Source organism: Physella acuta, unplaced genomic scaffold, assembly GCF_028476545.2.
Source record: "Physella acuta isolate Inbredline_101_S28 unplaced genomic scaffold, ASM2847654v3 ptg001640l, whole genome shotgun sequence".
NCBI classification, from domain to species: domain Eukaryota; kingdom Metazoa; phylum Mollusca; class Gastropoda; family Physidae; genus Physella; species Physella acuta.
This window is the reverse complement of record NW_026733154.1, coordinates 359,978-381,572: the sequence shown is the minus strand read 5'-3', so window position 1 is coordinate 381,572 and position 21,595 is coordinate 359,978. Positions and strand designations below refer to the sequence as shown.

Sequence of the window (21,595 nt, the reverse complement as noted above, 5' to 3'; positions counted from 1 at the left end):
TGACCAAGTCAGCATATAATATGGTATGACTGACTCAAACCCATCATAATTATGTAGTATGATATCAGTTTTTATGCACACAATAAAAGGAACAAATTTCTTTTTTAGAACAAAAAACTTTTTTTTCAAATCAAAACAATGTATAGCCCCCTTAACGGGTGCAAAATTTTAGACATCAACCAGACACAATCACAGCAACAAAGATGTTTAAATGGAATCTCTAATTAAACAAGACACCCATGATAATGAGGATCTCTTTCACAAGACATTGATTTTAATTATTATAATGATCACAGCAACAAAGATGTTTAAGGGAATCTCTAATTAAACAAGACACCCATCATAATGTGGATCTCATTCACAAGACATTGATTTTAATTATTATAATGATCACAGTAACAAAGAGGTTTTCATTACAACTAATAGCTATGTACAAAATGAGTAAAATATTTGTTGAGTATCTGATTATCATTCTCACATCATTCTATAGTCAACATTACATTTTCCCCCCTAACTTTTCATTAAATATGCACTAATCTAGGAAAATACAAGTTTAGTTGGTAAATCTGCATAATTGTTCAATGAAAAACCCCAAATTTGAGGTCTGTAGGTCCTACATGGAACACTGCATGCAATAGATTTATTCTAAAAACAATATTTTTATTCAGGAATGTTTTTTCGCAGATAAATATTATTTTTAAAATTGCAAGCACATGTTCCATATTGCAGTAAGTACTAACATTTTAAAATGTAGCAAGGATTATATGATGAAACAATTTAAAAATAAATAGAAAAAAATGTAAATCCTATAGAATTTTTAAATTATTAAACAGTGAAAATGTTTTAAAAATAAAATGGATGGCATAATTCATTTCACATTTTCCATACATTTCAAAATATATGTACACATACAATTATTTTTATTGTGAATCAAAAGTTCAGTTTACCATGTAAATATGTAGGACTTTGTCTAAATAGTATCTACTAATTACCATAATTAACCTAATGACTAACTTCCATTGTACATAGCAGACAAGAGCTACAGTGCTTATACAGCAAACATAGCTATACCATCAAAATCCTGCAGATACACATATTAACAATTTCATACTAATAATCTAAACTATTGTTACACTTAATAACCTCATTTAACTAATTACTTAGATTGCTGAGACTATAACATCATTTAACTAATAGACTTTGGTACTAAATTACTAAGACTTAATTTATACTTCAGAAATGTAAAAATATCTTAAAAATTTAGTTGCAACAAAATACAATGATCACAACAGCTGATCTAGCTACGAACATTTAATGAACCTTTAATGAAAATAGTCTTCATGTATTTACAATTTAAATTATGCACAGCATCATAACACAAATGGATTAGCATAGTTTTGGTCACAGACGTAAAGTTAGTTTAATATCTTGATTAACAGAATCAGTACAACATATCCGAGAAATACACAACACACACATGAGCAACAGATTCTGTACACTTGAGGTGAATCCCAGTTTATATTATTTGTTTAGAATTTGATATTCAGCAGATCTCTGGGAAAAACTGTTAAATACAAACATACCAGCACTCAGGCAAGGTGTTAAATTATTTTGAATTCTTAAGTAGACCTGCGCTGTCAGGATTTTAAAAAAAAATTCCTCTTTTTAAAAAATAAAATTATGTAAGCCTATAACAATAAAATATAAATAAAACTAAAACTTTTTAATATCTATGTATATATCTATCTGTTAATTATAGGCCCTAAATATATTTATTTGAATTAATTTATATAGGGCTCTAGAATTATTAATGATTTTCTCCTGTATTTTTTCCAGACAACAAGAGCAGATAACTCTAAGCAAAAATAGGCTTGCTAATAAAATAAGTAGTTTATATAACATACAGAAGTCACTGCTTATTTAACAAAAAATTAACTGATTTAAGTTCTGAAGATTTTAAAATTTGCACTATAAATTTTAGAATTTAATTCCTAAATTTATGGGTTGGAATTGTTTCTATTTTTAAAAGTCTACATATATTTCTTGCAAAAATAGATTTTCAAATACAAGCCGAAATCACTTTTTTAGAAAAAAGCCAAACAAAAATAATACAAACAGGAAATTAATTTAATTATTTTTTTGCTAAAAAGAAGAATTAGTTTCAACAATGTACAGAGCAAAGTAGAATTTGTATCCACTAAAAAAAGAAAAATTAACAAAATATTTATATACAGCTTTTTTTGTATCACATATAATTTTGTAATAACGGGTAATTTATACCAACAAAGTAATTTACAGAATAAGAAATTAAAAAGCTGTGCTCAATTGGCCAAATGAAACTAAAACACATCCATTGAATTATCTTTACCAATGTCAAAATTAATATACACATGTCATGGTTAAATAGAGATACCCCTCCTTCCACCTTTACTAGCTTCTGCTTTAGCTTAATTTTATTTTAGATTAAAACCTTAGTTATTTGTACTTTTTTCTGTAAAAACTTAACCTAATTCTTGATTGGTAATCCACGTTGGGACTGTTTCATGGACAAAAATTATTTTAAAAAGTAAGATTGGGTGTGTTTAAACATGAGATGAAAATAACAGCATTAAAAAAATGATGACTCAGCACACACCCCTCCATTTTGTTCAAACATTGAGGATTTACTATACTGTACCCTCTAATCATTGATTATAATTATTGCACATGAACTGTGCTCCAGCACATGGTTAGACTCTTAGGATGGATATTAAAATATGGAAAGTTTTGAACATCATGGTGTCACAAGGATTGGACTAGAAGAAAGATTGGTATTAAATGCACCTTCAAAGCTCTCAACTACAAAGAAAACAATATGGATGCTAAACAATACAATTTTTTTTTCCACCTTAGTTTTAAAAAAATAACGATTCTATATCATAAACTTCATACCAGTGCTAAATACCTGATGTTAAAGTAATGCTTGAATATGCTAAAAGATTAAATACATCTGCTTAAAATGTGATTATAATTGTAATTATTTTTTTTAAAGGGAGGGGGGGGGGATTTCATGTTCTGAAACAGAAAACTGCCTTAGTTTAACTAACAGAATCTATGTAAGGATAAACACTGCAATGTAGAATCCAGTTGAGCAACTGAATACTTTCATAACAAAGTTTGTATAAGGGATTTATCTCATTCTTCTTCATTTGGTGAATTAGTAGCGGTCATTGCTACCACACTTAATGCTCCATGTTTTCATGATAGTGAAGTTTGTACAAGGAATTTATATCTTCATTTGATGCTTGGTAGAGGCCCATACTATCACTCCATGTTTTTGTGGGAAGAAAGTTTTATGAAAGGGATTTATCACAATGTTCCTTTAATGTTGGGTAATGGTCCACATTATCACACTTGAAGTTTTCAAGATAGCCAAGCTTGTACAAGGAATTTTTATCTTTATATGCTGTTTGGTAGAGGTCCATACTAAGACACCCTAATTCTCCATATTTTCATGGTAGCAAAGTTTATATAAGGGACTTATCTCAATCTTTATTTGATGTTTGGTAAAAGTCCCACACTAACAGAACTTAATGCTCCATGTTTTCGTGGTAGCGAAGTTTGTACAAAGGATTCACCCCAAACTCTTCTTCATCTGCCGACCTGTGGTACAGGTCTAGGGATGCTGAGGGTTGACTTTTGGATCTCTCCCTGAGCTTGTACTCCCCGTGTCTCCTCGGGCTATCCCTCGGGTCATGGGAGGACATGGCGGACTGCCCCTGGGAGGAGCTTCTGTCTGACACAAACTCCGGCCAATACGTCTGCTGAGTTTCAAGGTTTGATTGAGCTCGTCGTCTGTTGTCCATGCTAATTAATTCTTTATCAACCTGATTGGAGTGAGTCAGGTCAAAGGTCGAGGGGTTCTCGCTCTGCTGCAGGGCTGGCTGTTTAAAGCTGTGTCCCCCTGTTGTGGTATTCTGTGATGGTCTTGACCCAGAAGATGGCGCCGTTTGTTTCTCTTTTGGTTGGTGCTGTGGGGAATCGGATTTAAAAAAACTTCGGATTTTTGAGGAGAAAAGGGTGGAGTTGTTGGCGGCCGTCATTTTTTCCCCCGAGTGATGTCTCTCTCTGGTTTCATGATTGGTTACTTTGTTTCCTTCATAGTCACCAAACTGACCGAGGTCGTTACCCCCGCCCCCTCTCACCTGACCTGCAACACTGGATGAGTCAGGAGAGCTGACCTCCTCGCTGCTCATGTAAAACAGCCTGGCCCTGCGGCCGTCCACTTTCTGGTCAACATCAGCGCCGGAGGTGACCCCTAGGAGAATGTCAGATTCAGGGGAGGTGATGCCGGTGCTGCAGCTGTAACCGTCCTCTGGTTGGCTGCTGTAGAAGTCGTCATTGATGTGGATCTCCTCCTCATCAGCAGCGATGTTTTGAGAAAACTTCAGCGTCCCGTTCAAAATGTCGCGGACCTTGAAAAAAATCATTACAACAGAATGAATAATCAATTAATAACTTAATTTTAACAAAGAATCATTCATGCAACGAGGACTATGCACTATACAGTTATCTTTACTTCCCCTCAATCTAGTAACCCAGCTAGAATGAAGCAATTAGTCAGGTACCCATTAGAGCTGGGTGGGCTCAGTCAGGTACCCATTAGAGCTGGGTGGGCTCAGTCAGGTACCCATTAGAGCTGGGTAGGTTAAGTCAGGTACCCATTAGAGCTGGGTTGGCTCAGTCAGGTACCCATTAGAGCTGGGTTGGCTCAGTCAGGTACCCATTAGAGCTGGGTGGGCTCAGGTACCCATTAGAGCTGGGTGGGCTCAGGTACCCATTAGAGCTGGGTGGGCTCAGGTACCCATTAGAGCTGGGTGTGCTCAGGTACCCATTAGAGCTGGGTGGGCTCAGGTACCCATTAGAGCTGGTGGGCTCAGTCAGGTACCCATTAGAGCTGGGTGGGCTCAGGTACCCATTAGAGCTGGTGGGCTCAGTCAGGTATCAATTAAAGCTGGGTGGGCTCAGGTACCCATTAGAGCTGGTGGGCTCAGTCAGGTACCCATTAGAGCTGGGTGGGCTCAGGTACACATTAGAGCTGGTGGGCTCAGTCAGGTACCCGTTAGAGCTGGGTGGGCTCAGTCAGGTACCTATTAGATTTGGGTGGACTCAGTCAGGTACCTATTAGATTTGGGTGGGCTCAGTCAGGTACCCATTAGAGCTGGTGGGCTCAGTCAGGTACCCATTAGAGCTGGGTGGGCTCAGCCAGGTACCCATTAGAGCTGGGTGGGCTTAACAACATGCTACACCCCATGAGATGAAGAGAAGAGGAGTGATGTGTTACGTTAGACCAGCAACTAGACAACAACCATTCAACAACTCACCAGTTTGAGACCAGCTAATGATAACATAATGTCGTCATCAATTTCAAAATTTTGCCGTGAAAGTTCTTGTTGTAGACGACCTAAGAAAAAAAAACATTAAAATCACATTAACTAAGGAAATTGGTAATTCATGTTTTACAATCTTGTCTTTGCATAGAAATCAAACTAAGAACTTGTTGTAGGCGACCTAAGGTATGAAACATTAAAATAAAATAAAGGAAATTGATATTTCATGCTTTACAAACTTGTCTTTACATAGAAATGAAACAAAGAACTGAATCCTCTGTGGACAACAACCTACCAATATGAACGTCTAGTTTACTAGCACAATATCTGCACATAGAATTTTTATCATTTAGCTCCCCTTGTAAATGCATGACTTTGTCTTCTAGATCTTTCTCCTGAAATCCATGTACAAAATAAATTAAGGTTATTTTTATGTAAGGAGTGGTGTGTGGGGTAAGAACAAAACATTATAGAATTTTACATCTTTTTGAAGACTATATAAGGATGTTTATAAGGTTAATACTATTTTTAAAAAGTAAGCATTTTTAAGCAGTTAGCTACTTTGTTTTATTACCGATAATGCTCTAAATGTATTTTGGTTTACGCCTAAAGTAAAAAGGATCAGTTTAGAAATGATTTTGAAGTTTATTTTTTTGACTTGCCTGTTTGGTCAATTTCTTCTGTTTGCTTTTGGATTTACCTGGCAAAACTGGGCTGCTGGTGATGGATGGGTCATCTAAAGATGGTAAACAAACTATGGGTCAGTGTCTTGTTTCAGCATTGAGTACAATGCTAGCAACAGTTAGCAACAGACAAATATATCAAAATTAAATTCAATTCAGTTAATGGAGAAACATGGTTTCTGGTGAAAAATAAACTATCTAGCCTAGGGTTCTTGATAGAAAAAAACTCTGGAATTATGGTTTTTCTAAAATAATATGTATGGAGTTCATGTTTCTGCTACGATTAACTTAACCTAGAATTAAGGTTTCTAGTAAGATTAATTTAAGTATCCCGGTGAAATCAACATATGTTGGGTTTTAATTCCTACAGAGATTAACTCACCTAGAGTTTCAACCCTTATAGATTAACTTACCTGGAATTATGGATCCTGCAGAGATTAGCTTACCTGGAGTCAGGGGGAAGATACTGGAGTGATGAACTCCTGGACTTGACTGAGCTGATCTCAGATTTCCAGGCTCCATCCTCCCTGAGTGGCGGAACATGGAATCTTCCACCTGCGACAAGGTCACAGCCGAGTGCCTAAACATGGACTCTTCCACCTGGGATAGACTGACTGTTGAGCCAATGGGGTTGTTGCTTGTTTCTGCAAGAGGGAGAATGATAGCACAATGTTCAGTTTTTGTCGTCCTCATCTCTTAGTCAAATACATAATCTTGATTTCTTCAAAGAAGAAATGATTACTAACTTTTTATAGGATACTATATTTAAGAATTTTAACCAATTTTATGTTAAATATGTGTTTAACATTGTCAAATAAATCCTGACTTAAAATATTTTTTTTAACTGATTGAAATAAAAATTGATGCTTTCATAATTTTACTACATTAATACAATTTTTAAAATTTCACTAACTTAAGTCATAGGTAACATTCAAATTAGGAGACTGATTTTGAATTTATATATAACAAAAATGTATTTTTTATCTTAAATGATAATACAACACACATATTTCTTTTTTAAAATACTTAAGCAATTAAAAAAAAATTAAACCTGAAACATGTTTAAATTGTAGTACTCAGATTGTTAATGTTAAGTATTTGCAACAATACATAATAATGACAAATAATATCACAAGCAACATATACGCTACCTAGGTGTCTACAACCAAACTATAAGGTGTTAAAAATAAATTAAGATATTTTATTACAAAAACTAACATCAGTTAGAAGCATTAAAATAAACCTAACACATATAACACTGGAATTTAATAGATACATTTCTACAACATGCAGCCCATTGGGTTTTAGATGTTATTGTTACTCAGATTTTTTTTCACAAGGCTGAATTGTCTCCCTGTTAGACTGACACAAAGTCAGCAATGTTTACCACTTAATAGTTACTGCCCTTTGATTATTTGATTTACAAGAAAAATGAAAGAAACAGGCATTTGAACTAAAGGAAAGATGAGATGATCCAGCTGAAAATTAATGGTTAAATTAATGTAGGAAAAGGAGTGGGATAATATATGTAATGATAAGTCAACTAAAAGATAAGAAAAATACAAGAAAACAATGAGAAAAGTAGGGCAGCATAAAGATAAAATAATAATAGGAAAAAATGCAGGAAGATACCTATAACAAAGGTATATATTATACTAAGAACAGTAAAGAAATAAAACTTTTAACACAGAATAAACACTTCATTTATAAATAATAAAATACAGGTTTTTCTACATCTAAATAAAATCTATTTGTTTTTTTGGGTTTTTTTTTTACAAAAACATAAATTTGAGAAACTAATTAAAAATATTTTTTTTTAACAAAAGTCGAGGTAAAAACGTTCTATTTTTAAAATGAAAACCAGAAATTCATGCGGAAAATAAAGTTCAAGCTCAGGGCGAGGTCATCATCTAAACAACAATAAAAACAACATCCAGCCAGAGAGAAAGAGTTACCAGGCGACATGTCTGTCTGCAGGTTCATTGGCTCGCTGGACGACTTGGGTACGGACAATGTGCGTGGGCGGCTGAATTTGCGAGAGAAGGAGGAGAACCCACCCATGGAAATATTCTGCCTTTTCTGGCCTTGGTTATGTGAGGGTTGGGCAGCTAAAATTGTGTGCAAATAGGGCAAAGGTCAAGTTTTACATAGCTCATAAGGTGGTTAATTCATTGGTTTACACTGAAATAAATTTGGAACAGGCTGAAAAAAAAAACTAAGAAGTGAAGTGGCAACTTTTTTAAAAACTTAAATTGGACAGTATTCTCTGAAGTATAGTATTTAGCATAGTCATTTGTTTCAATAATATAAAAAAATAAGCGTTTCATTTTTTTTTAACCTTTACAGCAGTGTAGTGTGTGCATACTTCTTTATTTTGCTTGCCCAGTCATATGCTATTTAACTTTTCTATCCCATTCACTCAAGCCCAGTTATGCAAAGTGATTACACAACACAATACTGGGCAAAATGTTATTTGAATGATCAATCCTATTTATACTTTTTAAATTAAAAAAGTTTTTTTTCCTGGTTAAAGTACGTTGAAAATAAATTTGAAAAAAAAAATTAAATTGATAATTATAAAATTCAAAGTGTATACAGAGTAATTCCTATAGACCTTCTGGAACTTCCTGACTCTGGTGTGTACTAAAATACTTTATCTAATGTTTTTGTTCAAATGTTTGAGCAGAAACCCCACAGTACAAGAAGCACAATGAGGTAACTGTACACATCATTAAAGAACAAATCAATGGCAGTTGATTGAGAGATGGACAGGGACGTGACAGGATGTGGAACAGCTGAGACCACAGTGGACTTACTGGTGGTGCTGTCTTTGTGGGTGCTGCTGGTGTTGCTGATGCTGTCAGTGCTGCCCGCCATGCTGGTGCTGGTTCGAATACTGCCCTGGTGGGTGTAGCTGGGTGGACGCGGGTGATGCTGTGGGGGGGTCAAATCATTTCAATAATCAGCATGTAAAATCAGCATTATTCTGTACTAATTTGAGAAAGGTTGGCTCTATACCTAACCTTGACAATAACTTTGACCTTAAAATACTTAATATAATACTGTATTGTCTTTATGTCTTACATAAAAATACTAAAGTGGTTAACCCTTTAACAACCACCCATAAATAGATCACAGTATAAAATCTGTATTTAGAGCATCAAACAGACTGCTTTATAATTTCAAGATTACTGTTTGAGTCACTTTGCACATGTAGCTAATTTTTTCTTTATTTGGTTAGGCTTAAATCTTTTTCAAGCTTTGCTGAATTAATAGCAAATAGTCCATGAGCAATGGTAGGTTAAAAAACAAGTTTTATAATACAAGAACTCACATTAGGCTCTCTCAGCCAGATGGCTTTAACAACAAAATAATGGACGTCTGCTACAGGTGGGAACTTCATCAACACCGTCAGGCAGGTCGCATAGTCATTGGTCAGTACTGTAAATAATGGGCATAGTCATTGGTCAGTACTGCAAACAACAGACATAGTGATTGGTTAGAACTGTAAACAACAGACATAGTCATTGGTTAGCACTGTAAACTACAGACATCGTGATTGGTTTGAACTGTAAACAATCAGACATAGTTATTGGTCAACACTAAATAGAACAGACTTAGTCATAGATTAGTACTGTAAATAAACATAGTCATTGGTCAGTACTGTAAAAACTGTCTTACATATCTCTCTGGTGTAGAGAAGCATCGAGACAAAGACTTTAAAAATGTCTTACATATTTCTCTGATGTAGAGAAGTATTTAGACAAAGACTAAAAAAATGTCTTACATATCTCTCTGATGTAGAGAATTATTGAGACAAAGACTTTAAAAATGTCTTACATATCTCTCTGGTGTAGAGATGCATCGAGACAAAGACTTTAAAAAATGTCTTTAGAGACAAATGCTTTAAAAATGTCTTACATATCTCTCTGGTGTAGAGAAGCATCGAGACAAAGACTTTAAAAATGTCTTACATATCTCTCTGATGTAGAGAAGCATCGAGACAAAGACTTTAAAAATGTCTTACATATCTCTCTGATGTAGAGAATTATTGAGACAAAGACTTTAAAAATGTCTTACATATCTCTCTGATGTAGAGAAGCATCGAGACAAAGACTCTAAAAATGTCTTACATATCTCTCTGGTGTAGAGAAGCATCGAGACAAAGACTTTAAAAATGTCTTACATATCTCTCTGATGTAGAGAATTATTGAGACAAAGACTTTAAAAATGTCTTACATATCTCTCTGGTGTAGAGATGCATCGAGACAAAGACTTTAAAAAATGTCTTTAGAGACAAATGCTTTAAAAATGTCTTACATATCTCTCTGATGTAGAGAAGCATCGAGACAAAGACTTTAAAAAATGTCTTACATATCTCTCTGATGTAGAGAAGCATCGAGACAAAGACTTTAAAAAATGTCTTTAGAGACAAAGACTTTAAAAATGTCTTACATATTTCTCTGATGTAGAGAAGCATCGAGACAAAGACTTTAAAAATGTCTTACATATCTCTCTGGTGTAGAGAAGCATCGAGACAAATACTTTAAAAAATGTCTTTAGAGACAAAGACTTTAAAAATGTCTTACATATCTCTCTGGTGTAGAGAAGCATCGAGACAAAGACTTTAAAAAATGTCTTTAGAGACAAAGACTTTAAAAATGTCTTACATATCTCTCTGATGTAGAGGAGCATCGAGACAAAGATATAATCCACCAGGTCGAACCCAATGCCGTCACCAAAGATGGCGTCCCACAACATCAAGAGGTCCTGCATGGGGAACTCTCGGCCAAACAATAACCGCAGCCAGCGTCTGAAATAAATAGATGGTCACTTTCAACAATTGGCATCAGCTAGTATTAAAACAACCTGCACAAGCTAATCTTATTATAATCTGCATTATCTTACAACAGCCTGTATAAGCTCAAACATCCTCAAATCCTCCATTAACTCACAACATCTGGCTTAAACTATCTTCAATCAGCCTGCATTTAAAGTTCCTTGGTATTTACTAATTAGCAAACACCTTATAACCAGAGAGTTTCTTCCAGGCATCTCTTCGGGGAGGAGGGAAACACACCCCCCCCCCACCCCCGGAATGAAATGGAATAGGTTGATACACACACAAGTTTAAACATAATGCTGATATTTAAACTAACCCATGCCAAGTCCCTAAACAACAGTGAATTTTTATTTTGGACCGTACCCCTAGCTCTGGCCCTGTCCCAAACTGAAGTCTGGCTATGAAAGTACTGCTCATTGGCAGTAAAATTGTTTCAGTAATGTTACAGCCGGTTAACTTACATGCCATAGATATGTGAGTGATCTGGTTAACTTACATGCCATAGATATGTGAGTGATCTGGTTAACTTATATGCCATAGATATGTGAGTGAGTGATCTGGTTAACTTACATGCCATAGATCTGTGAGTGAGTGATCTGGTTAACTTACATGCCATAGATCTGTGAGTGAGTGATCTGGTTAACTTACATGCCATAGATCTGTGAGTGATCTGGTTAACTTACATGCCATAGATCTGTGAGTGATCTGGTTAACTTACATGCCATAGATCTGTGAGTGATCTGGTTAACTTACATGCCATAGATCTGTGAGTGATCTGGTTAACTTACATGCCATAGATCTGTGAGTGATCTGGTTAACTTACATGCTATAGATCTGTGAGTGATCTGGTTAACTTACATGCCATAGATCTGTGAGTGAGTGATCTGGTTAACTTACATGCTATAGATCTGTGAGTGATCTGGTTAACTTACATGCCATAGATCTGTGAGTGATCTGGTTAACTTACATGCCATAGATCTGTGAGTGAGTGATCTGGTTAACTTACATGCTATAGATCTGTGAGTGATCTGGTTAACTTACATGACATAGATCTGTGAGTGATCTGGTTAACTTACATGCCATAGATCTGTGAGTGATCTGGTTAACTTACATGCCATAGATCTGTGACTTAACAAGTTAACTTACATGCAGTAGATCTGTGACTTAACAGGTTAACTTACATGCCATAGATCTGTCACTTAACAGGTTAACTTACATGCCATAGATCTGTGAGTGATCTGGTTAACTTACATGCCATAGATCTGTGAGTGATCTGGTTAACTTACATGCCATAGATCTGTGAGTGAGTGATCTGGTTAACTTACATGCCATAGATATGTGAGTGATCTGGTTAACTTACATGCCATAGATCTGTGAGTGATCTGGTTAACTTACATGCCATAGATCTGTGAGTGATCTGGTTAACTTACATGCCATAGATCTGTGTGTGAACTGGTTAACTTACATGCCATAGATCTGTGAGTGAGTGATCTGGTTAACTTACATGCCATAGATCTGTGTGTGATCTGGTTAACTTACATGCCATAGATCTGTGTGTGATCTGGTTAACTTACATGCCATAGATCTGTGAGTGATCTGGTTAACTTACATGCCATAGATATGTGAGTGATCTGGTTAACTTACATGCCATAGATCTGTGAGTGATCTGGTTAACTTACATGCCATAGATCTGTGAGTGATCTGGTTAACTTACATGCCATAGATCTGTGAGTGAGTGATCTGGTTAACTTACATGCCATAGATCTGAGACTTAACAGGTTAACTTACATGCCATAGATCTGTGAGTGAGTGATCTGGTTAACTTACATGCCATAGATCTGAGACTTAACAGGTTAACTTACATGCCATAGATCTGTGAGTGATCTGGTTAACTTACATGCCATAGATCTGTGAGTGATCTGGTTAACTTACATGCCATAGATCTGTGAGTGAGTGATCTGGTTAACTTACATGCCATAGATCTGTGAGTGATCTGGTTAACTTACATGCCGTAGATCTGTGGTGCTATCTCCAGCCTCTCTAGGTGCTGGTGAAGTTCAGGGTCGTATTTCTTTAGAATGTAGTCCTGAATCCGGGTCAGTTTGGTCACGATGGCGCTAGAGGGGTTCAAATCCTGAGATCTTGAGAAAGGTGTGGCGTTGATGATTTCTAAGCTCCGCATTGACCCAGTCTGTATGTGGAGAAAAAAGCTGGATTTAATACATAAAACAAATACACCAAATTACTGATAAAATTATGTGGCTGTGAGCTACGCATAGAGAAGTAGATATAGATATGTTTATGGGCTTTATTGCCTAGGGATGGATTCAATTAACCAGCATGATACATGCATGTCTGGAATCTATCTCTTATAAAAGTTAGTAAGTTAAGTTCCTGATGGTACATGGGGCAAGTGAAGTAGAGATCATGTGTCACTGTGACATCGGCATATAAAGAGATAATATGGTCAGCACTATGCCCAGTCACCTTTATTTTTCCTAACCTGAGTCACGTACCCATCAGAGCTGGGTGGATTCACTGACATTCTACTGATACAAACCCTGGTTTTGAACTCGAGACTTTAAGGTTGGCAGCCATATGCTCTTTCATCCAACCATTCTGTCCCACAATCTTTGATTAGAGTATGTTTTCCTACCTACTCCTGACTACAACCCAAACTATAATTTTTACCTTAAACCCAGATCCTCAAACTGTAAAAACACTTCCAATTTATATCTCTAAAGCAGTGGCTTTTGGAGATATGCAACCTCGCCAGTTACATGTGCGCATTCACTGAACTTTTCTTAATGGTTTTGTCAACAGCACTGACAAAATCCAATTGTGAATCATATAAGTCCGGCGTGTGTCTTGACCTCTGCCGAACCCCTGAGACCAACTTACTGCTCCCTTGGGGTTATATCGAACACAGGTTAAGAACCACTGCTCTAAGGCGTTAATTTTCTTAACCAAAAGTTATTGATTTTAAGTAATGGAAGTTATGTAAACACCAGGTACACTTGAGTGTATGTCTGTATGGGTTGGGTTTGGCTGTTTGATAAAGCTTTGTCAATAAATGAACAAAGAAAGAAACCTTAGGATTGTTGTAGAAAATATCCCTAGACAGGTACCAAGGCTCCACTGTCTCCATCACTTGACAGAACATGGTGCTGATAAAAAAAAAATATGTCAGAACATGGTGCTGATAAAATAAAAACAATACCAATGTGGATAAGTTTAAAAAGTACTCGTTTTGAAAAAAAAAAAATCAGCATTACACCCTTTCTCCCTCCCTCCACCCCTTCCAATTCATAAACAAAGAAAATTATGATTTTGGAAAAAAAAGGAAACCAATCTTGATACATGGTGATTTTAAAAATGACTCAAAAAATATTTGCAGAAATATGGCTACAAAAACATTAAATAAAAACAAATTACTCAAAAAGGAAGCAAAACACCTTATTTGTAACACTACTATTTGATAGCTTAATTAGAAATGAGTCACAACATGACTCTGCACCCCTAACCCCCCCCCCCCCCTTCCCTTTTATGTGAAGAAGCCATGCCTTTATTTAATGATCTCAATGTCTGTTTTATGCAGACAGTTGCATTAAACTAACATAAAACAGACAAGTAATTAGAGCACACAAAAAACATGGCTCATAACCACATGTTACACAGCATGAATAACTCAATGGTGATCCAGCATAATTATGTCCCCTTGCTGACTCACATACCAGTTCATTATTTCTCTGGGTGTAATTTACAAGTGGGTCAAGGTCATTCACCTAACTGTTTAAAATTACAGATCAGGGAACAGTATAACAGAAGGACCACTTCATTGCTTATAAGGGGCTAAGAAAGGCATCTATCTATACAGTTCACAAATAACCAATCCTGACTATACAAAAATTACTGGGGACAATCCTGACTATACATAGCTTACTGGGGACAATCCTGACTATACATAACTTACTGGGGACAATCCTGACTATACATAACTTACTGGGGACAATCCTGACTATACAAAACTTACTGGGGACAATCCTGACTATACAAAACTTACTGGGGACAATCCTGACTATACAAAACTTACTGGGGACAATCCTGACTATACAAAAATTACTGGGGACAATCCTGACTATACAAAACTTACTGGGGACAATCCTGACTATACAAAACTTACTGGGGACAATCCTGACTATACAAAAATTACTGGGGACAATCCTGACTACACAAAACTTACTGGGACAATCCTGACTATACAAAACTTACTGGGGACAATCCTGACTATACAAAACTTACTAGTGACAATCCTGATTATACACAACTTACTGGGGACAATCCTGACTATAGAAAACTTAATGGGGACAATCCTGACTATACAAAACTTACTGGAACAATCCTGACTATACAAAACTTACTAAGCATCATGTTCCAAGAACGCTGGGTCCATTACCTCTTTCATAATGTCCCTGTAACAAAAACATACAACTGATGAGATAAATGTGTTATGGCATATATCATCAGAGCAATATTTTAAAGAAAGAAAAATTTGAATATAACTGTAAAAGTATTATCTGATAACATGACATATACATGTGATCATATCTTTTTTCCAGTCGCCACCAAGACATACGGGCAGATGAAGTAGAGTTCATCTGTAACAATGGCCTTGGCATACAACAGGAATGGGGTCAGCACTATGCCTAGTCGCCTTTGTTTTCTTAATGTGTGTCAGGTACCCATCTTACCTGAATAGACTCGGGCAAGTCCTACAGATTCAAGCCCAGGATACAAACTCAAGACTTTCAGGTTGATAATAATAAATTTCTTTTAAAACAGTTATGGTAACAGAGTTGTAAGCTCTACCATTCAACCACACTGTCCCATTTGTGGAGGACAAATAAATTAAAATCCTGTTGGTATTTCCTCACACATGTGTGCGAAGCATAAAGAGGCATCTCTGGAATACGGTGTGAATAAATGGAATCAAACATTTTTTGTGTATATTAATAAATACTAAAGATTTAAAATACTGAAATTTAAAAGATATTTGTTATATGTACTCTAGCAAGCTTGAAAATTTATTGCACTTAGGCAATCAGATAAGATTCCTGGTTTTTGAATACTTTAGCTGTGTTTGGGGTTGAGGAAGAAAAACGAATAGCATTTTACACAAAGAGAGAAAGGGAATTCAGTGACCAAATGCTACAGGTTGGAGAGTTAAAGAAATGTGACCTAACATTCATTTTGTATTTGTAAAGGACAAAATGATTCTGTGTTAAATAATGTTCATTTTGTTTATAAGTAACTTTTTCAAACTTAAGGTCAAGGGTGATTTTGTTTATAACTTCTGTTATTTTAGATGGGGGGAAGGGGAAACCGTGGCATTTGGCTTTTTAATTTAGACAGAAGTAGGTAGAGAGTATGAATTGGTTCAAATTGCATGTCATATACTAACAATTCATGGGATGAAAATAAAAATCTTTAAATCAAGAACACATATTGAATATTGCATATCAAGACACATACTTTGAAATAATACATTTCAAAATTATAAGAAAGAATAAGAAACAGCGTTAAACAAACTACAGGTCACAGAGAATGATATATCAGTTCTGTCAAGGCAGGAAGCAAGCTAAACTACTGCAATACATTCACCTGATATGTAAATTCAAATCAATTCTTTAAAAAGCTGGAATTTGAAAAAGCATGGGACAAACCATAATGAAAACCAACATGACTTTAAAACTCAATATAATTATATTTATTTTTAGCAATACATTTAAATGAAAAAAAAATTGAATTTGTTTTGCTGAAAGTGTAGTCTACACATAATTAAAACTGATTTTATATTTTAAAATCAAATTTAAATAAAAATTTAAAATAAAAAATACAGGTAAGAATAATAAGCTCTATTCTAGAAGAGATAATTAACTGAATGCATTTAGCATACAAAATTTTGTAGTGACAGAGGAAGTGAGTTAGATCAAGCAGGGTTAATTTCCTTGTCAAGCTGAAGCAGTAACAGCACTATGTGTAGAGATATAAAACAGCTGTTACGAGACACGCATGACTGATCACCAGGCTGGACTTAAGACAGAAGGAACTCCAGGGACCCGTGATTTAAGAGGAGTGCTCAAGAATAATTTCTGAAAACACTGACGTTTTTTTTTTAAATTAATAGTGATAAATATTGATAATGGGTGTAGGGTAGTTACTTTTAAATATACATATTGTAAAAAAATAAAATAATAGACTTTGATTTTTTTATATGATTAGTTTGTTATAATAATGTCCTTAAGTTTTAATGTCCTTAAGTTAAGTTAATGTCCTTAAGTTTTAACATTTTAAAAGTGACATTTTTGTACTGCTATGACTGATGTACTCAACAAACAAATGATTCACAAATATGTTACAGGCATATATTCCAATATGTGATTTAATTTTCTACAAAATATTTTTAAAATCTGGTTATATAAATGTGAATTTTAAAAAAACTAAGCATTACAAAGAAATATTTGAAGACTAAAAAATCTTTGAGAACAGAAGATTCTCACTCCCAAAGCTAGAGGCAGTCAGAAAAAATATAAGTTAAAAAATAAACTTTAGAACTAAAGTGATGACAAATTATTTCTGACCTGGTGTTTTGTGTACAGTAACTGAAAAAAGTAAGTTTAATTTGAAGTTTAATAAACATAGCAAGTTTTAATTATTCTAGTTGTTCAAGAGTCTTGCATAAAACAGGATTGAGGAGATCTGTTTGTTTCTTACTGAAATAAAATATTTTTTTTTACAAGATGATTTCATAAGCACAAATGAGAATAGTTAAAAATAAACCGGGAGTGATCTCCCCTAAACTTTCTCGAATATTCTAATATAAAATTACGAGGGTTGGCAACTCAGGACATAGACAATATTTGTTATCCATTTTTAATTACTTAAACTTTTTATAATAATAGAATCTCGTAAAAAAAAGAATTGCACACCAAGTGAAAAGTTTCCCTTTCAAACCTGACGGTCTATGGGGCAAGTGAAGTAGAGTTCACTTGTTTCTGTGACCACGGCATATGAAGAGATAGTGTGGTCGGCACTATGCCCAGCCGCCTTTACTTTCCCTAACAGGAGTTAGGTACCCATCAGAGTTGGGTGGACTCAGGGACGGTCTACTGACTTGAACCCGGATTCAAACTCAAGACTAATGGGTTAGCAGTCCAGCTCTCTACCGCTAGACCACTCCGTCCCACACCAAGTGAACGCCTAATAAAATGTGCATAAAAGTGCGGGATATTATTAGTACTTTATAAATTTACATGTGTTTTTTGAGAAATCGGAAATAGCGTTAATTAGTACTTCCGATCAACAGCAATTACTCAAAATTTGAAAGAAGGTAGAGAATTAGATCTTTAACTTAAGTGTGAAATTTCATTTATCTATCTGAAATAGTACTCAAGTTATAGGCTTTTGAAAAATTTAAAGTAGAAAAAGTACCACTTCCGGTTATCAGAAATCGCTCAAAAGTTGATCAGTATCTACGATTTTGATATAATACTTATATATGAAATTTCATCAACCTCGCTGTAACGGTACTCAAGTTATCATGTTTACACACAGACAGACACACAGACATACGGACAAGATTGCAAAATTATGTTTTTCCGTATCAGTGAGGTGTGAAACGTCGAGATTTGTAAAAATCTCTATTTTTTTTTTTTGCACGATTACAAGACTTTCTCTATACGAGAAAGTAAATATGCTTCCATTTTCTTTGCTTAAAAGCTAAGAATTTTGTTTTTTTATTAATCTTTTAGCAATAGTTTGAAAAATTGTAGTTTTTTATAGTTTTATATAGTAGGAAAATGTCTGTTTTCCATAAATATACTGGGCTGGGGTCAAAGATGTTTTTTTTCAATACACAGCAACTGCAAACGCTTAATAACTACTCACTATGTAACTACTCACTATGTTTGAAAGATTAAAGACTTTGTTTTCCATATATATACTGTGACTGTGTCAATGATGTTTTAAAAAAAAAATACAAAAGTCCTGCAAACTCTTAATTAAAAATTCACAAAATCATTTCCTAGATAGATACAAACTAAAAGACAGTCATGGTAAGGTAGAAATAAACTTGTTTAAACATTGAATAATATCTTTATAGAAATCTATTCACCTGCTTATTCACATAACTAATATGAAGTGAAACAAAATAAATAGAAGGAAAAAAAAAATCATTTTTTGTAGCATTCAAACAGCTAGCATTTTCTGGAAAACAAGAGCTATATCAGGAAAAGACAATAAATCACAAGACAAGAGAAAATAACTCTGGGCTGGAATGTATAATTGAGTATGTTTAGCCTGGTCTTTGTGTTACTGGATAGTGGGATAATAAATAACAGATAAAGAGGCTGGAAAGGGAGTTAATAAATAACCGTTAAAGAAGCAGAGTAATCCATATCTATAATTGAAAACAATAAATGAATACACAGTGTTGAAGGCATTCTTCTGCAAAACACTACAAGACAATATGAGATATAAAATATATCTGAGGGTCTGAGTCAAATGACCTTTGTGTCAGGTGACCTTATCACATGATCATTATTGTTTCTGCAGGTGTACATTTATAGAAAGCTGAATGAGAAAAAAAATAAAATGGCAATCATGGTATGGTTCAAATTAATGGACTTAATTAAAGAGATAATTTATTACTGTGGGCTATGTATGTTATTGATTGCCAGAGGAAGTGGGTTGAGTTGTTTATCACATGGTTGAAGAGAGTTGCTTGTTGCAGTTAGTTATTGGATGGCTAGGCATTATGGAACATCAGTGAACTGTATGGGGGAAGGGGGGGGGGGGTGTGAACAGCATCAGGGATATAAGGGGACATCCACAGTTAATAGCATCAGGGGACACAATCAATGGACAACATCAGGGGACATAATCAGTGAATAACAGCACAGATATCAGGGGACCTAATCAATGAATAGCATCATAGTACATAATCAGTGAACAGCATCAGGGATATCATTGGGGACTGCATCAGGGGACATAATCAGTAAATAGCATCAGGGGACACAATCAAGGACAGCATCAGGGGACATAATCAGGGGACATAATCAGGGGACAGAATCAGGGAACAGAAGACAGAAGAGGAAAACATAATACAGAGAATTATTATATTTGCTTGTCTGACAATAGTCAGGGAGAGCTAAAAAAACATTTTTTTTTTAAATCATATATTAGGTACGCTACTAGGTGAGCACTAGTGTAAAGGAATGTGACAATAAAGCTGATCTTGTAAAAATTTAAAGACATAATTAACGACTTACTCTTGCTGACAGCTGATAGGAAATACAACAGTTAGTTCCATCTTATTATTTTATAAATAGAAATAGAACAATATTTCTTTATTGAAAACATAACAGAAATACTAAAGTTATTTAAAAATTAAAAACGTTTTTATAACAAGGCAGAAATATACAACAATAAGTGTAATCAAGTCATTTTAAAACAGAAAATAAGGCAGAAATGTAAAATGCTCATGATCAGAGCATATGTTTTTCAAAGACATATTTTTAAACTTTTATTTTCAATAGTTTTTAGTACGAGCTATTTGGTCCACTGATTGATACAACGTTTAGATACAAGATGGAAACCATAAGAGGATGAAAATATGTAGACTACCAGAAAATAGATACAACAAATCATGGTGCGCTACTTACAGTAAGGATTACATTTCACAATAAACAAGAGTATATATTTTTTAAACTGCTTCTTAAAGTACAGACTGTTTCATACAACAAATAAAAAATGCTACTTCTATTTCACAATACACAAGACAATAAGTAAAATTAAAAAATTTTATTTCCAGGACAGATTCTATTTCACACAACTAACAAAAAATGCTATTTACAGTACAGATTCTATCTCACACAACTAACAAAAAGTGCTATTTACAGTACAGATGTTATTTCACAAAACTAACAAAAAGTGCTATTTACAGTACAGATTCTATTGCACAATATACTCAACAATAGATAAACAGTGCTACTTACAGTACAGATTCTATCTCACACAACTAACAAAAAGTGCTATTTACAGTACAGATTCTATTTTACACAACTAACAAAAGAGCTATTTACAGTACAGATTCTAAAGCACAAAATACTCAACAACAGATAAAAAGTGTTACTTACAGTACAGATTCTATCTCACAGGCATGAAGAAATGCCTGGTGATCACAGTGCAGGACAAATATCAGCGGAGCTAATAACTCATGCATGCCCTGTGGGGGAGATAAGAAAAATAAGTTCATTTAAAAAACTTTGACAAGGCTTCACGAAAATAAGTAAGTTATGTTTAATAAAGATGAAAAGTTATACATTTCTTACTACAATTTGTTATTGCCAAAAATAAATAATTTTTAATTTTTACAACTAGTTATATAGATTTTAATGTTTATAAAAACTAATTATGACATCTACATTACATTTGAAATTAAATTATTTTATTGATATAAAATAACCATTAATTTTTTTAAAGTATTGCTTTTTATTTCATTTAGTACTTTCTTGAAGCATTTCTATTACAAGTTTGATTCATTAAATAAATGTGTTTGTACTTATCAAAGATAAATTAATTAGCCAAGATATCTAACTAAATAGATTGACTAAATAGATTGTAAAAAATGAAAGCAAAAA

The 21,595-nt window shown here is 34.4% G+C and overlaps 1 protein-coding gene across 10 annotated transcripts in view; it reads right to left on the bottom strand.

The window, feature by feature from the left end:
* Positions 1-77: 77 nt before the first annotated feature.
* LOC131929495 (TBC1 domain family member 5) overlaps positions 78-21,595 on the bottom strand; it is a 36,477-nt gene continuing 14,959 nt past the window's right edge. For 6 of the 10 annotated variants that reach the window (XM_059285741.1, XM_059285740.1, XM_059285739.1 and 3 more), the window contains 14 exons: positions 21,092-21,180; positions 17,537-17,557; positions 15,317-15,367; positions 13,987-14,062; positions 12,902-13,086; positions 10,723-10,865; positions 9,387-9,493; positions 8,869-8,986; positions 8,008-8,160; positions 6,499-6,696; positions 6,032-6,105; positions 5,665-5,764; positions 5,364-5,443; positions 78-4,454 (listed from right to left, as the gene is read on the bottom strand). In XM_059285741.1, coding sequence (XP_059141724.1) covers positions 3,570-4,454; positions 5,364-5,443; positions 5,665-5,764; positions 6,032-6,105; positions 6,499-6,696; positions 8,008-8,160; positions 8,869-8,986; positions 9,387-9,493; positions 10,723-10,865; positions 12,902-13,086; positions 13,987-14,062; positions 15,317-15,367; positions 17,537-17,557; positions 21,092-21,180 — 2,280 coding nt within the window. In that variant the 3' untranslated portion in view covers positions 78-3,569. The remainder of the gene's footprint in view (positions 4,455-5,363; positions 5,444-5,664; positions 5,765-6,031; positions 6,106-6,498; positions 6,697-8,007; positions 8,161-8,868; positions 8,987-9,386; positions 9,494-10,722; positions 10,866-12,901; positions 13,087-13,986; positions 14,063-15,316; positions 15,368-17,536; positions 17,558-21,091; positions 21,181-21,595) is intronic. The other 4 variants (XM_059285743.1, XM_059285747.1, XM_059285746.1 and 1 more) reach the window with 4 other exon arrangements.